The sequence below is a fragment of the Glycine max genome, chromosome 1, assembly GCF_000004515.6.
Source record: "Glycine max cultivar Williams 82 chromosome 1, Glycine_max_v4.0, whole genome shotgun sequence".
Classification (NCBI taxonomy): domain Eukaryota; kingdom Viridiplantae; phylum Streptophyta; class Magnoliopsida; order Fabales; family Fabaceae; genus Glycine; species Glycine max.
Genome location: NC_016088.4, coordinates 56,224,762 through 56,241,579, shown reverse-complemented (window position 1 = coordinate 56,241,579; position 16,818 = coordinate 56,224,762). Strand labels below are relative to the sequence as shown.

General features: G+C 34.8%; 3 protein-coding genes across 10 annotated transcripts; 1 reads left to right on the top strand and 2 right to left on the bottom strand.

The window, feature by feature from the left end:
• Positions 1–275: 275 nt before the first annotated feature.
• On the bottom strand, positions 276–2,257 carry LOC102667270 (uncharacterized). Of its 6 annotated transcripts, none has more exons than XR_001388872.2 (3): positions 1,330–2,257; positions 1,125–1,240; positions 276–755 (listed from the first exon to the last, which is right to left on the bottom strand). XR_001388872.2 is itself a non-coding variant. In XM_006573729.3 (3 exons), exons 1-3 carry the CDS (start codon positions 1,551–1,553, stop codon positions 686–688), a joined length of 420 nt encoding a protein of 139 aa, XP_006573792.1. In that variant the 5' UTR covers positions 1,554–2,257; the 3' UTR covers positions 276–685. The 6 variants fall into 6 exon arrangements, 3 of the variants coding, with proteins under 3 accessions (XP_006573792.1, XP_006573793.1, XP_014632575.1); XR_005892332.1 differs by having other exon boundaries at positions 276–659; XR_005892333.1 differs by having other exon boundaries at positions 276–659; positions 1,125–1,217.
• A 96-nt stretch (positions 2,258–2,353) lies between these two features.
• Positions 2,354–10,546, top strand: LOC100780539 (E4 SUMO-protein ligase PIAL2). 3 transcript variants are annotated; one of them, XM_006573727.2, is made up of 16 exons: positions 2,354–2,741; positions 2,875–2,947; positions 3,052–3,117; positions 3,460–3,525; positions 3,612–3,694; positions 3,936–3,987; positions 4,066–4,131; positions 5,491–5,558; positions 5,639–5,687; positions 5,786–5,870; positions 5,961–6,062; positions 6,178–6,229; positions 7,189–7,240; positions 7,516–7,632; positions 7,897–8,757; positions 9,717–10,546. In XM_006573727.2, the coding sequence occupies exons 1-16, from the start codon at positions 2,584–2,586 to the stop codon at positions 10,395–10,397; spliced, it is 2,631 nt and encodes an 876-aa protein (XP_006573790.1). In that variant the 5' UTR covers positions 2,354–2,583; the 3' UTR covers positions 10,398–10,546. The 3 variants fall into 3 exon arrangements, with proteins under 3 accessions (XP_006573790.1, XP_014632556.1, XP_014632565.1); XM_014777070.2 differs by having other exon boundaries at positions 2,685–2,741; positions 3,024–3,117; XM_014777079.3 differs by lacking the exons at positions 2,354–2,741; positions 2,875–2,947; positions 3,052–3,117 and having other exon boundaries at positions 3,607–3,694.
• Positions 10,547–12,249: 1,703 nt separating this feature from the next.
• LOC100194420 (SGT1-1) lies at positions 12,250–15,964 on the bottom strand. Its single transcript, NM_001249643.1, is given in 8 exon segments — positions 12,250–12,357; positions 12,480–12,584; positions 13,019–13,101; positions 13,664–13,799; positions 14,602–14,667; positions 14,779–14,875; positions 15,391–15,526; positions 15,610–15,964. Coding segments are annotated over 8 exon segments (1,086 nt in total).
• Positions 15,965–16,818: the final 854 nt, after the last annotated feature.

The following is a 16,818-nucleotide window of genomic DNA, read 5'->3' as shown; positions in this document are numbered from 1 at the left end:
TTTCATCTAGAATGAATTTCATTGTGCCTTCTACTAAAAGTTTAGGTCACATCTCTAATCAGTGGTAAGGACCAAATTACCCACGCATGGGGCATCACACTACTGTAAGTCACTCCCGCACTAAGCAGAGTAGCAGTTTAGCTAAGAAAAATAATAACAGACGCGGCATGTCATTGCTATGGCATGTCGGTTGCATAAAGTCGTCCTACATAAGCACGCGCAAAAACAGTGACAGAGCTTGCTTGCTATTGTTGCCTCAGATGAGTCAAATGCTATACAGCGAACAAAGAATTATGCTGTTTTGTACACCTATATTTAAATTACAAATTTACAACATTTGAAACTAGTTTGTGAAAATGAACCTTTGCAACAATCTCATTACAGCCATAATGATAATATATGCAAAGCTGTCAGCAGTCGAGGTTTCTACATTAGATAATGCTTGATCATTCTCACTTGTCCTTTCCAAGAATTATTGGAATGAACACCAATTTTATTCTCAACTATGGAAACTCTTGACTTCTTTGCAAGAATTATTTGGTCGACACTTCTGGCCACCATGTTGGATCCAACCGCTGAAATGGTGTTGAAGGCACTTCTTCAAGTTTTGCAGTTGGCTTAAAGTTTTTACCTTTCATGGTCTTCTGTGAAGTTTCCTTCTGCAATTTTATAATTCCATATGGGTTCAGTCTCGATGAGTAAGTTGCAATTTCACAGAGTTTCTGCAGCTTATAATAATCTTGGACAGTGTGCATCTGTCAGAGACTAATATAGTGAGCAGGGGTGAAGACATATAGACCTATATCTACTTGCAACTTCAACATAGATTTTTTGGAACCCAAAATTTAGTTTCAATGACTATTTTCCTTTTAAGTTTTTTTTTCCTAATATTTTCCGTTAATAAACTCAATAACAACTCCCTATTTTTATTTTTTAGTCACCCCATCACAGACCCGGTTGTGACACCAATCAAGGAAAAGAGCATACATAAAGGACAACTGGTGTACAATATAGTCAGACAAGTGCTGGTATATGCAAAAGATGTGCTTTACTCAATAACAGGTAAAGGGTGAAGGAGAGGGAAAAAGTAACAGAAATTCAGGTAGCCAAGGAAAATATTGTACCTGCAGCAACCTAGAATCTGTAGAATGTGTGACAGGAGATGAGGAATTCCATTGACAGTAGCAAAAAAGGATGGACAAACTTCATTATTTGAACTGCCAGTTGAAGGAAGAAGGCTCTGGTCATAACTAAACAAATCAAGATTTGTGAAACAACCACAATCAATATCAGTAGAGCTAGCAATTACACCTATCCTTGCCCATTTACCTTGCATTGGCATGTGCTTCTACTTGTTGATAACTTAACTGCATATGAATTATTTCTAGAATGGCTTCCAAAAGCATGTGACCATGGAAAGGCTGAGAAGCTTGATCGACGAGATTCCTGTTTGCCTGAACGTAGATTATTACTAATCCTTGTGGAAACAACAAGCTTGGGAACATCCTTAGGTTGACATAATGGAAAGTCGAGTGGATTAGAGGGACTTTCATTTTCAGTTTTTCACCACAAAGATCCTGGATGTCAAGTGCTACTAGTACTGAGTATAAATCACATTATCATCATTAACCAAAAAAAGAAATCACATTATCATTATGCATAGATTTATATCCATTTTTTTATATTTGATTTTTTTTATAATAATATCTTCCTTATAAAATACAAAATATATAATTTAATTTCAGTATAATTTACCTTTTTTTTATACAGATAGTATAGTTTACGTACTTGTTTATTTTTAATTTAATTTTACCGTGCGAAATTTCTTACCATGCGCACAGAACATGTTATCAATAATGTTAATAAATCTGTGCAAGTTGTAATTTATTCATCATCCATCCATGTGTCAGTACCAGTTTCTATTGTCACGGGTTACTTAGTGCGAGTTGCGTCTTGCAACCCCCGCACCCTTCCTCTAATTTATTTATTTTTCTGTGCCTTTTTCCTCTTTTTTACATTCCTCTATTTTTTATTTCTGTGCCTTTTTCTTCTTTTTTACATTGGTCGTGTTTTTGCACTGGTACACCTAGTTAAATAAAAAAAAAAGATATTACTGCATGTGAACATGTGTCGGGCTAACCCGTCAACCAATCCAACCCGATAAAAATAGATTCCACTTGACCGATTTCGCAGACCAAAGGTATTTCTGAAGTAGTCAACCCGAGACAAATCAAATCGGGTACGGGTTCACCTTACAAAACCCGAATGGATTTTGAAGTAGGAGAGAAGTGGTTCATATCTATCTCTGATTTTTGTTTTCGTGCCCTCACTGCTCTTATTCGCAAATGAAATGGGTTGCGTTCAACCTTTTGGGTTACCCGAAACCCGATCCGAATTTACCCACCCGTAATTACCCAAGTTGTAATATTGAACCCGATCCGGCTTGCTCCAACCAATTCGGGTGGTGATTTACTTCCAAATCCAAGCAGTAAACAGTGTTCACTTGAGCTGTTGAGAATTTACGAATCAGCAAGATTGGAAACCTCTCTTGGGGAAGAAAACGACGACGGAGCTCGAGTGCAAATGAACAACAGTTTGCCGGCGTTGACATCGGATACGTCGCCGTCAGTGGTGAACTTGTTCAGAATCAACAAAGTTGCGGACCGTTTGTCTTGGATTGCTCAACCTGGCAACCGAGGCGAGCCTTACGAATTTTACAACCTCTGCCTCTCCCTCTCTCGGTCCGTATTTTCTAATCTTATATTTTTTGTCACGCATTCCAAATAATGCACTTTTTGCTAGAGTCGGATCAAATTTCAGTCTTGTTACAAATGTGCTGGGCTTTTTACTAGGTTTGCTTTTGACATTTTACAGAGGCATTGATTATGCACTTGCCAATGGCGAAACTCCACCCAAGGCTCATGAACTGCCACTACTTGTGAAACAGGTGATGATTCCCATTGCATTGTGTCGTGTGGGTGCCTTTTTTCACTCTTTAATTATGATGTTCATTTATGTTTTAGGCTTTTACTTTTTCCCCTTCCCATGTAGATATGTCAACTAAAAAATGATGAATGTTCGCAAGCGGCTATGATGGTATTGATGATATCTATAAAGGTACTTTCATTTTACGATGTTGTTGCTCATCGCTATTAGCTGTTACTTGGCGAAGTTTTTCAGGAATTATAATATTTTGGCAAGAATAATTGTGTTGAAACTATGAAATCGTGAAAGTTTATGCAGATATCTGATTCTGAATGTTTTTTTAGTTCTTGCAGAATTTTGGTTCTTATGTCACCACTCATCTCATCTATATCACTATGACCAAAATGTGACATTGTATTTATACTAGGTCTTTTGAGCTTATCTTTAATATTTTTCTCTATAAACTTCCAGAAGTTATGCACCATGACATTTATATAGTTTTGAATTTCCTACTGACACTTTTCATAATTATAGAATGCTTGTGAAATTGGATGGTTCCAAACAAAAGAATCTGAAGAACTTGTTACTATTGCTGATGAGGTTTGCTTATATGTTAGTTTTTCTTCTTTGCCATACGGTGGCTTCTAATTGTCATGTTTTCTTACCATCATCTTTGTGTAGTGTAGATCAGAAAGGTCTACAGCAGTTTGGGGACTATTAATGTTGGACCTAGATCTTGCAGTACTGCAATATCAACAATAATGCAGAAGTAGGGTCCTACGAACTTCTTCTACATATCTTCAACTTCAGCTACATCTTTTCTTTTTCTAATATAGACAACACTATTTTGCTTTATGTGTTTTTTGTATCTTGCTAGTTGCAACTATCACCACAGACAAGAATCACAACTTGGAAAAACAAAAAGACCTATAAGAAATAGTGCATTTGAATTTATCACTTTATTTTACCTGAAATAGTAATAATTTTCCTACATGTGAATTTTCTTGCAGGTTCTATCCTAAATTTAAATTGGGTCCCATACTTGCATCGATTGAAGCCCAAGTAGTTCCTTGTGATTTGTCAATTTGGTTCTTATTTCATGTTGAGAATGTATTTAACATGATTTTACCTGCAATGCAGCCTGGATATGGAGCTTCTGTGGTTGATTTTCATATTACCAAGAGTGAAGTTCTTAAAGACAAAATTGTAAGAATTGACTTGTTTTGTTAAACATGGTTTGTGTGACTAGATATTCATTTATTAGGGTTATCATATATATTCGTGTTAGAGCTTGTATATTTTGGGAATCATCAAATAATATTTTATAAACTCATTTTCTTCTCTCCTCATATTTCAAGATGGTATCAAAGCTTATTATCTTCTGTTTTAAACTTGATAGCAAAGCTCCCAATCTAGGAACTCTGCTTCTGCGGAAAAAACCCTAGCCACCTTCATTGCAGCCCTCTTGGTTGCCTTTATTGCTGCATTTGATAACTTTGTTGTGCCCTCTACTCGCTGCCTTAATTGCAGCATTTGGCACTTATGTTGTACCTTCTGTTCACCATCTTTCTTGCAGCATTTGACACCTTCATTATGTCCTCTATTCACTGTCTTTATTGCAGCATTTGGCACCTTCATTTTGCCCTCTATTTGCTGCTTTCATTGAAACATTTGGTGCCTTCATTATGCTCATTTTTTGCTTCTGCTCAGGCCCCAGAGCATCAGCCACCATTGGCACCTTTGTCTGTACCTTCATGCCTTCATACGGTAGGCCAAAACCACACTGCTTCACTGCAGCATTTAACAACTTCATTGTGCCCTCTATTTGCTGCCTTCATTATGGCCATTTTTTCTTCTGCCCATAGTATCAGCCACCATTGACACCTTCATGCCTTCATATGGTAGGCCAATACCATCCCGCTTCACTAGCACCTTTGAACCCTAATGATCTTCCTATTCTTCACCAAACGTACCGCCTTATTGGAAGAAATTATTTTTAATGGGCTTAGTATATTTGCACCACTCTCCCTTTCGCAAACCATTGTGTGACAATTTCTCCTAGTTTTAACATAGGGCCTGGCTACTAAGTCATTTTAGCAGCTTGCAATATGAGAACGATTGACATCCATTCACCAGCTTAAGGGGTAGTGTTGTAAATACGTAAATAACTAATTCAGGATGGAATATCTGTTCTCTTTCCTATACACATCCTTGTAGTTTTTATAATTATTAGAATGTATTATATTGCCCAAAGTTTCTAATTTTCATTTATTAGGATTAACCTGTACATTCATGTTAGGATTTGTATCTTTTGGGAATTGTCAAATAATATCTAGAAACTTCTTTCCTTCTCTCCTCATATTTGAAGATGTTGCTTGCTTCATAATTTGATCTAAGGTTTAGCATATTTTAGTTTCTTTTGTACCTTCGGTCACTATCTATTTTCTTTGGCTTATCAATAATAGTATTAATTGATTTTTTTTATTCGTAATTTGAATACACCTGTTACTATTTTTTTCTCTTTTTGGTTTTTGTTCTAAGTTATATTGCATTCTTCAACTGCAGTTTTTATTGGTGGCACAAACAGATAACATTGAGACATCAGCATGCCTCATAAATCCTCAGCAAGTGAAGTATGGTTGCTTTTAAACATTTTAAATGAGTGGAGGGGGTCTACATTGATGCTGACTGACTTTTATTGTATATGTTGTAGTTTTCTCCTCAATGGAAAAGGAGTACTCAATAGGACTAATGTTCAAATGGTCTGTTGTATATTTGTTCATACATTCTTAAACATTTAGTTTGGAATTTTTTTCTTGGGTATGACATCAGCTTCTATCTTTGTCATTTTGTTAATCAGGATCCTGGACCACAGGTGCCAACTAATGTGACTGGTATGCTTAAATTTGGGACAAATCTTCTTCAAGCTGTGGGCCAGTTCAATGGTAAGCATTTAAAACTACTGTTCTTCCCTGTCATCCTAATAGCTATCGATATATGCATCTTACTGTATTGTAACCATTATCATTGTGAAGGTCGTTATGTTGTACTTGTTGCCTATATGAGTTTTACACCTTTTCTTGAGGATCCAGTTCTTCAAGATTATCTTCAGCCTGCTGTTACATCTGTTGATTCAGGTATAATTTGGATATTTTGGATGAACTGTGGGGTTTTTTTTAATACTACATCTTATTGTTATTTATATTTATTAATCCACCATTGCTAATTCATTATCTTTTTGCCTATATATAGATTCAGATATTATTGAGGGGGCTTCACAGATTTCACTTAATTGTCCAATAAGGTATGTTGTGATCTTCTTTGTTCATGACACTGATCAATGATAACTTTTTCTTTCTTGATTCCTTTGCTTTGTCAGTCGCTAGAAATCCCATCTTTAGATTGGGCATAGTAGTAAACACAGATGGTAGTTGTTATTAGAAATCCATTTTAGTCTCTCACTGTCTCTGGATCTAGTCCATTAGAAAGTTTTGCCCTTAGCCGACCTTGAATTAGAAGAATGGGGGAATTAGTCATTTGTGCTGTTATCCTTTGTATCTGTTCACAATTAATATGTTGATGGTCTAATAATGTTTTGGCTAAATCTAGTTTCCTTTGGCCATGTTTGTGTTGGAATTTTAGTTAGAACTACTTTATGTGTTCATTGTAGAAAGTCAGAGGTAACAAGTCCTCTTTAATTAGCTGATCTCTAATATTAAATTATTAATTATATAGTTTATTCATTCAGTGCTATTTTTTTTTGTAATTTCACTTTAATGGAACTTATGCCCTATTTTCACTTCTGGTACCTTTCTCTATTGGGCTACAGTTAGATATGAATGAACAATGGTTATGTGGTTGTCGTGTACAGAGTACTTGATAGAATATCTATGAAATTAATTAATAAATCTAAAATATTAAAAATATTTTATTGGGATTTTTTTTCTTTTTATCCTGATTTCTATTTTCCTAATGATGTTTGCTATCAAATAACCATAATAATGAATATTATATTTATACTTTTTCATCCAGAACCCAGCAGTCTGTTTCTTAATCTATCACTCTTCAGTTACACTTGTTTTGTGGCTTATTTCCTTTTTACTGGAATGCTTTACTCTGCAGAAATTATGCTTAAGATAATTTGTTCAGTTATCTATAAAGTACATTGGGTTTTCATCTCTTTTTTTTATGATTGTCCTTCTCTTTTCTAAATGTCGTTTTTGACAAGAGTTGATGGTCTTGTGTTTTATCTGTACAAAACAGCTTTACACGTATCAAGACTCCTGTTAAAGGGCATTCATGCAAACATTTCCAGGTGACTATTCCTGCATTAGCATCACTTAATGTGCAGCAAATTGTCACTGCAACTTATGCCGTTCTCTCTCTGGTATTTAGTATGGATAAAAGTACTAAAATAGTAAAATTTGCTTAAATGTATCTAGAACAATACCTTCTCATGATAAAGTGAAAATTTTATGACCTGGTTAATTGCTATAAGTCTGTCTGTGGTGTGGTTGTACGTGTATGTTTATATATTCCCCATTTGTTTCATCCCTTCGGCTTGACATTTGTCTTCTCTCGTTATTGTAGTGTTTTGACTTTGACAACTTCATTAATATGAATTCAAAAAGGCCATCCTGGCGCTGCCCTCATTGCATTCAGAATGTCTGTTATGCTGATATTCGTCTTGACCGAAACATGGTTGAGGCAAGTTGATTTACTTCTTTAATCCTTCAATTGAGTATTATGTTGTTTATCCTCTCACACCTAGAGTCAGTTTGGTTATTGGTATCACCTTAAGATTGGGAGTGAAAATTTTGGCTTATAGTTTTGTATTAATCTCGTATCACCACTACACACATAAAAAAGTTTAAGGGTACACCAAATTGACCCTAGGGATTAATGAAAGGTTGAACAGGAAGGGAGTTGAAAAATAAAAGCCTCTAATTATTTTTTTCTTTTTAAATAAAGGTCCTGAAAAATGTTGGTGAGAACATTACGGAAGTGATTGTTCTTGCTAATGGATCATGGAAGGCAGTCTTGGAAAAGGATCATGATGTGGATAAGATGCAGAAGAAGGCACGCAATTGTGAAAAGGAACAAACTCAACCACAAGAATCTACTTGCCCTCCTGGTACTGTTGACCTCACCAAAGATGATGATGGTTTGGATACAGTGGGCTCTTGTGATATTGTAGAAAGAAAACCTACCCCGGCATCTATTCATAGTCAGTTTGTCACCCCAAATTCAACTTCCTTGGGTATGAACTCTACTGGTGTTAATCAAAATGTTGCCACTCAAATAGATGACTTTTGGCCTGGAGTTTGTTTTGTCCGTAGTAGGTCTGATACCCCAACAGTTGGTAATTCTGAGCTACCTGTTCTGCCTGATACTGTTTCTCCTACATTTAGTCAGGAATCTGCTGGTCATGACAATAACCCTGTTGTTAACTCTGCCATGCATAATCAATTTTTGGGACCAAACAACTTGCAGATGCAGATGAATCATATGAATTCAGTTAACGAGTATGGCAGATCATCCTCAGCACCAAGACATATTCATAGGACTCCGGTAGCTGTTCAGGCCCTCCCAGTCCAATCTCAGGCATTGGGACCACAGCAAAATTCAATAACTAATTTGAATAGTTCCTTGCTACCTAGCAATTCCTCTGCTACTCCTCATATTTCTTTGTCCAACCCTACCTCTGTAGATACTTTGAATGCCATACTAAGTGATACGGAAAGACAACAACATTTTTCTCGAACCCCAATGAATCTGCCTCAGGTCTCAGGTGTAAATTCACCTGCATTTCAGCATCACACTGCAACACAGGTTTGGTTTGTTAGTACTATATTATTACTCCTTTTTTTTAGTAGCTTCTTTTGAGGATGCACTGTATATTTAATCTGTACCTTAGTGACAACCTGCTGTTTTATGTTATGTTGTTCCTTAACTTTCAGTGTTGATATCTTGTGGTACCTTGAAAGGAAAACATGACAACGTAAACACTCAATCATAAAAAAGATGTGCTGAACTTAACATTGTTTAAAAATTTTGTTTCCAAATTAACAATAGTCATCCCATTAGGTAAGGTCAACTACATCGATTATACGATACCAATGGATTTGGTTAAAAACCAAATTCTTAGGGATATTATTTACTGAGATTTCTTTCAATAATTTTTTCCAATGTTTTTCTTGATCTCCCTTTACCCCTTTTCCTAGGGTTAAAAATCATTGGATCTCCGGTGCTTTTAGTGGCATACTCTGTACTATCCAAACCACCTTAACCAATTTTTGAATTTCTATATCAGTTTTTGTGTGATCACATATCCATATTAACATACTCATGTTGTTAACTCTGTTATGTAATTGGATTCTCTCATGGATCAACTGCATGCTCTTTTATCAAAACTCCTTGCAAAAAAAAAAAAATCAACCTTGAGATTCTACACTTATAAGTGATAAGATTAAGATGTTCTTCATCTTAAAACAAGTGTACACTATCTTGAAATCATATACCATTGAGAAATCAAGAAAAGTCTGCTAAAATTTATATTAAAAAAAAAGGTGAGCATGTAGATGCTCTGGGGGAACCTTTGGAGATGTGAGTATGTCCTATTATACATTGTATTGGTTTGTTAATCTTCATTTCTTATACTGTAATAATCATTGATGCCTATAATTAATTTCTTTCGTTGTGAAGTTGAAAATCATTAGAAGAATCTTACTTTTATGTTTTACTTTGTGTTATGGCTCTTGTACTTACCTTTTACTTTCCATTGAAATCAGAATCGGGGACCACTTATAAATACGTCAGCACCAACTCAACCGCAGAACCAATACAGAGCAAATGCGTTTTCTGAATTTAGAAATTTGCATCTGCAGCAAGCTCTGAATCTCCGGCCACCCCCACCAAGATCATCTAATGCCCAATGGCCCCGCATCCAGCAAGGTGTTCCGCAATCTGGGAATTTTCAGGCGGCAGCCAGGGGTGCTTCAGTGGCTGCTGGACAAGGTAGTTCCCATGCTAGGAATGTTCCAACATCTGGAGCTACTACTCATAGCCATCAAGCTAGAGGTATGGTTGCTAACCAGCCTGCCAGGCCATCTGTTTTGGTTCAAAATCAAAGTACCGTAGCAGGCACCCCTTTCCACGGGTTAACAACAGAGCAAAGAGGAAATACAGCACAGTCAGTTTCTAGGCCTGAAGAATTATTCAGTTCGCAATCAGAACAGAATTGGGCTCCCACTGGACGAATGCGTGGAAGTCTAGATTTAAGTCAGCTTAACGATGAGTCTATTGCACAGCGAATAATTACGCCAACACAAGGTCAAAATTCAAGGCCACCAGGTCCACAACCCATTCGACGGACCGGTATTTCCTCTTTGCAACCCGCCACGACCCAACAGGATGTGCTTATTGCAAACAATAGAAATGCAAATGCTCATAATCGTTCTTCCAGTAGATAACATTTCTGCAAGGCTCCACTCACACATTGGAAGACTTAAAGAAAGCTGCACCTGAATTTCATCTTTGATAGGCTGTAAATACAGTTATCTTGTGGCAATATATATTTTGACTATAACCAGACAGACATATTAAAGGTTTTTTATTTTTATTATGTAAGTCTCATGGTTTTCATCTTTTCTTTGAAATTATTTTCGGACAAAACCCCATCGAGAGTAGTGGGATTGATTGAAGTTTTACAAAATAAATAGTAATGGTTTAGGGTAGTGGGAGGAAAAAAAATGAAAATATCTAGAGATAATTTTATCTTACCAGGGAGATGTAAGGTTGACTCTGATTGGGGAAGGGTGAAGGGAGGGGAGAGAGATTGAGTTCGAATTCTTCAACTAATATTTTTAATAAAATTAACAAATTAATATTTGTTAAAAAAATTGTCTTATTAGTATATATTAAAACTATATAAAAATACTAAATATAGGATATATGATTTTTATGAATTATTATTTTAGATAATATTATGTTTTATGTTAAGAATATTTTTAATTATTGTACTTCACTAGTCAATAGGGAGGAGATCATGCATTTTGTTGTGTTTTTTGAACTCCAACAAATAAGGAGACACCTAAAAAGATTGATATTAGATAAGAATTAAGATGGATGTATAATTGAAGAATGAAACACATTTTAAATCTGATTTAATTAAGTTTTTCATACTTGAAAAATATCATTTTTAGATTATTACTTAATTTTTTTTTCAACTAAGTATTTGAAAATTTTATTTCAATTTACTATTTATCGCATTTCGTCTGTCACGTTATCACTTAATGGAAGGGAGACTAAACGATAAGTAATAAATTGAAATATTTTTTTAGACAACTATTTGACAAAAAAAATGAATTTTTAGGTAATAATCTAAAAACAACCTAACATATTTAAATCATATATAATTAGTGTTTTGTGGTTTATGATCAATGTACGCATAGAACATGTTATGTCTTTCCTCGTTCTTCCTTCATTGTTTTCTAGACCCAAAATATATATCCAACCATTTGATCTTGTTCAGTTTCTCTTTTAGTTTTGTCCAAATATTAAATGTACACATCTTAACTCTTTAATTTTATCTTTAGTATTATTTTATTAATCTAATTTAGTTGGTTAAACATGAAAAATTAATAAGTGAGTTATTGTAAATTTTAAATAATTTTTTTATTCCTATCAATAAAAAATATAGTATTAATTTAATATATTTCTTATTTTGAATGAGAAATTATCTTTAAAAAAATAAATAGGATAAAGTTTTTTAAGTCTATATACAAGTAAATTACATATATGTTAATTAAGTTATTTTAATTAATTTTTAGTTTTAATAAGTTTACAAATTTATTTGATCAAATAAAAGTGTCTGAGAAATGATTTTTTCTTATTGACTTATAAGATTCAAGTGGCCAGTGGAATACTTTTTCCTGTCACCCTCTAGAGTAAACAATCAAGTTAGTCTTAAAAATCCCTGAAATTTTGAAAATCTCAGTCTGACTTTACAAATGTTGAACTTGTAGGGAGGCATCTTTGCTTAAGCTATTCTTCATTACTTAATATTTCCAATATTTAATTGAGAAAAAATAAATAAAAACTAAAAACCGGATTTTCATCATGTTTACCATTATCAACATATACAAATAAAATAAAATCCACTTCCACAGCAAAAGCAAATTAGGTCATTATCCCAGCTAATTAATTTCTCTTAACACAAAATAATAACAAGAAATTACAGAATTTCTTTTTTGGCAGGAGGTTGGGAGGAGACAAACTTGAACTCTCACAAGCATCAGCTCAAATGAATATTTAAGTACCGAATCAATACTCCCATTTTTTCAACTCCATACCTTCTGGGGGACTGCCTTCCACCTTCTTTGATCCCACTTCTTTCCAATCAGTTGATAGCACTGTTCCATTTGACTCCAACTAAAGAAAGCACAATTAAAAAAAGGAAAATGGGGAAAAATTTTAATGATTTCAAAAACTAAGAACAATTGGCAGAAATAAAATGCATGAATTTCAAAGCAAGCAAAGAATGGATATCTTACGAAAGACTTGCTCATTGCTCTCCTCATGTCCTCATCTGCATTTTGGTAAATATCACGGAACAATTTATTCAAAGCAGCATCACCATCAAGCTTTTCTTCTTTCTCCTGAATAGCAGACCACATTTTCGTCAATATTGTTTAAACATGTTCCACAAAATGATGAGGTAGTGAGGTACAGATTCTGTTTGATCTTGATGTATACTCTTTAGAATTTTTTTATTATAAACACATATCATGTAGGTTTACAATTCAGGTCCTCCAGTTCAACCAAAATTTATTTGGTCCTGTGTCCACTTTAAAATCCTGAATATTTCAAATTAATGCAAACACTACACCCATCCATCAGCATGCCAACATTATTGACTCTCACTGCTGGTGAGGAATTGAGACACGCCAGTAAAAACACAATCACATCAACAAATACATTGCCATAATTAGCCCATTTTGCTGACATAAAAATATTTTGTTGATGTACAGACAAACAAGTACACAAAGTTAATTGCATTATCCAAAACTGGGGGGGCTGGGGGCTGGCAAACCTCTTTTTTCACTTGAGCTTCCAACTTATCCCAATCTTTTGTCCTTGGTTTTGGTGATGGGTATGAAGCCCTTTCAGATTGAACTGCATAGATACACATCGAGAGTAAGCTCACCATCAGGAAAGTAATAGCAGCAGGTTACATTTTCATTTATTCAATTAACAGTTATGGCAAATACCAAAGGTATAAGAACCTAGGGAGAACTACACCACAAAAGCTAGCTGTTGTAGTTGGAGAGCACAAGACCTTATAAACCCCACACTAAAATGCCATACTTGTGGGACTCAAGTCCCATAACTTGCAATTGGATCTTAACATCCCACTGCACTCCACAGCCACTGAGCCCATGCGGGCTGGCTGTGCACTAGCCCTTCTTACCAGTCCTGGGCGAACACTATAATGCCGTTGTCACCACCAGTGCCGCTTGTTTGCAGCCAAGAGACATGGTAAAAGGTTCTGATACCAATTGATAAGAACCTTGAGAGAATCACACCACAAAAGCTAGTTGTGTAGTTGGAGAGCCCAAGGCCTTATAAACCTCACACTATAATCTCACACTTCCAGCATCGGACTCAAGTCCCATACCTTGCAATTGGATCCTAACAGAATCACAAAAAGGATAAACTAAATAAATAGTCATCTCACCTATCGGCCTATTTATTATTGGGGGAAGTGTATTCTTGCCATATTCCAGAGATGTCCAATTAATAGCTTCAGCTTTTGCAAGACGGATTTCAATTTTGGTTGACAACACCTCAACTCTGCAGTTGTTGGGAATGATCTGTTTTGCTCGTGCAGAAGGAAAAAGAAGGTTAAGTTACTAATAAATTAATAATGAATTTGGATATTTATGTTGCCATTTGCCAATTCCCACAGTAATAAATAGCCTATTTTCAAATTGAAAGAATACAATCAAGCAGTTGTTTCCTGATTAACAATCACCCTCACATTCACGCAAACACTGAAGTTAAGGTAGCACCAGCCCACATCCCAAACACCTCATTCTGAAATAATGTGCAAATATACATAAAATAAACAAATTCATCAAAAGAATGAGCAAATTGAATGCCTTGCTAGTATCCAAAAAGATAAATCTATTGATTAAAGTTCTTAATCAACCAAGTTACATAATTGATCAAATGTTTGGAATGTTCAAAAAAAAATAATTCCTTTCATTAACTAACAAAATCTTGTATGAAGCTTGTTTAGAATGATATTAATTTACAATGTTAAAAGGAATTCTACACCAATTTATTCCAAATGAATCCCTTAATTCTATAATTGAAGTGTCCCAATACAGGATCTTAAAAAATAGTAAGAGGAATCAATAAAGACCCCTCAGACCCACCAAGCAAAAAAATGTTTTATTATGTATCCAATGTCTACATCATGGTGAAATAAGCACACAAGCTCAAGGTAGATAAAGCAGCACCTTTTTGTCACTGTCAGAAAATGGTATCTATTGTATGCGATATTAAAAAAGATAGTATATCACCAAGCACGGACAAGTGAACGGTATCCTATTGTATGCAATATTCAATAAGATAGCATATGACCAAGCACAGACAATATAAATTAGTTACCTTTCCAAACAATCGAGGTTGATAATGATAGGCATCTTGGCCAGGAACGTCAATAGTAACACTAAGCTGTAATGTTAAAGTACTTCAAGTTATCTGGAGAGTTATATATGTAAAACATGAAGAAATCAAGCAAGGATAAGTAAAGGAAAAAACGAAGCATCCATTATATAAACCTACAATCTGTTCACCAAAGTCAACAACCACATCTTTTGCTGATATTCCTTTTGCAAATATTGTCACAACCACTTCTTCTGGCTTCTGGTAGTATTCATGCCTGGTTAAGCATAACGAACAGGTTACCAGATAATTGAGGCGGCAATTTCAACATACATATATACAAATAGAAATATGCATACATACAACTACAAGAGAGACAGACATACCAAAAAAAAAAAAAATTCAATTAAAGTTTCTAACGTTGTCACATGACATATCAACAAAGTGTATCACACGGGTAAAGGGACCCCCCTAGTGCATATCTGAAAAGCCCTTTGTTTTGGGGGAAATAATCATTAAAAAGAAAAGCTATCCCAGGAAGGTCTTGATTAAAAGCTTTTTTTGATGATCCGATAATAAGCTTAATCAAAACATGGACCTAGTAATATGATTATAAATTATAAATTATCATTTAAAATGTTCTACATAATGTTTCCTATCAACCATCTCCATGGGAATTGTAGGTAAAGCCATGGCAGAAAAAATGAGAAGACGGAAATAAGTTATCTTGTTGAATTAATAACGAATTTAGTAAGTTAAGAAATAAGAGCATGGGATTAAAGAAGTGAGAACCTGTATTTTGGTCTGTTTAGTGTGGCTTCATTCTTTTGGGAAAGCAAACTGTCTCCTTCAGCTTCTTCTTTAGTCATCCCATTATTTCTATTGCTCAAATGGGAAGACAAGGTGCTAGTAAGGCCACTTGATTCCTCTGGTAAATGAAATTCAAGAAAGCAAATGTGAAATTCACACTTCACTTGAAACCTAAACAAGAGGAGGTTTTAGTAAGCTGACCTGCAATGCAGCGATCACATTGTTGAATCAAGTTGGCGAATCTTGAATCGTCTTGGGCAAAAGCGGCACCGTTTTGAAGCGCTACCTTGGCGGTGTGGTATTCTTGGAGTTTGATACAAGCGGTGGCTTTACGAAGATAGGCCTTGGGCAAGGAAGGGTTTAATTGGATGGATTTGTTGGCATCGGAAACGGCTTCAGTGAAAGCGTTGAGTTTGATATGGGCTTGGGCTCTGTCCGCGAAGAGATTGGCGTCGTTCGGATCCAATCGTATGGCTTCAGAGTAGAGATCGACGGCCAGACCGAATTCGTCGTCGAAGAATGCCTCCTTCGCTTTCTTCTCCAGCGCCGTAGCCATTCGCGTTGTGTTGTGTTGTTTCTAGACTCTTCTCTTCAAATCATCCCTTGCTTTCCCCCGTACCCAAACACGCTTTGCTTTATACCCAGAAAGAACCCCACTTCTACCTTCCTTCCTCTCCTTATCTATATTATTATCACAAATCACACTTTTTTGGTAAATTGGATTGGAATATTTTTGTATAAGAGATAAATTATCTCATCTAATTTACTTTGCTTTTTGCAGTTTCTTATGAATAATTTTAGTCTTTTTTACTTAATTTTTTATTCCTTTATAAGAAAATAAATATTAAGTATTTTTCATATTTTCCAGATATGGAATATGTTTAACATTAACTTATTTATTATTCAATCGGTGTTTAAAATTGGATTTATTTTTTATTTTATCCTTATTTTTAATTTTTTAGACAAAATTTTAATATATATATATATATATATATATATATATATATATATTTTGAACATAATGAAAAAATAATTTCAAATATTAAATATTTCATTTATAAATTATTTTATAGTTTTTATACTAAAAATAAGATATTTCCATAATTAAAGTCATGGGATTAACCTCAAGAGATAAAAATTATCAAAATTTATTGTGCCACTTTCTGTATGAAAATCGATAATCTTAGGTAAACTCCCAACAAAGAAATCTTGGCAATCATGAAGGAGTCGCATACAAAGAAGAAGACATCACAAACACGAAAAACAACATAATATGGTGTTAATAAGGAATGGGGGTTTAGAATTAATATATCTATTGTCCATGCAACACTTAAACCATGCAACCTAGCTATCTCTGTGACTCATTTAGTCTGACTTTGATTAATTCTCATATGCATTATGATACGAATA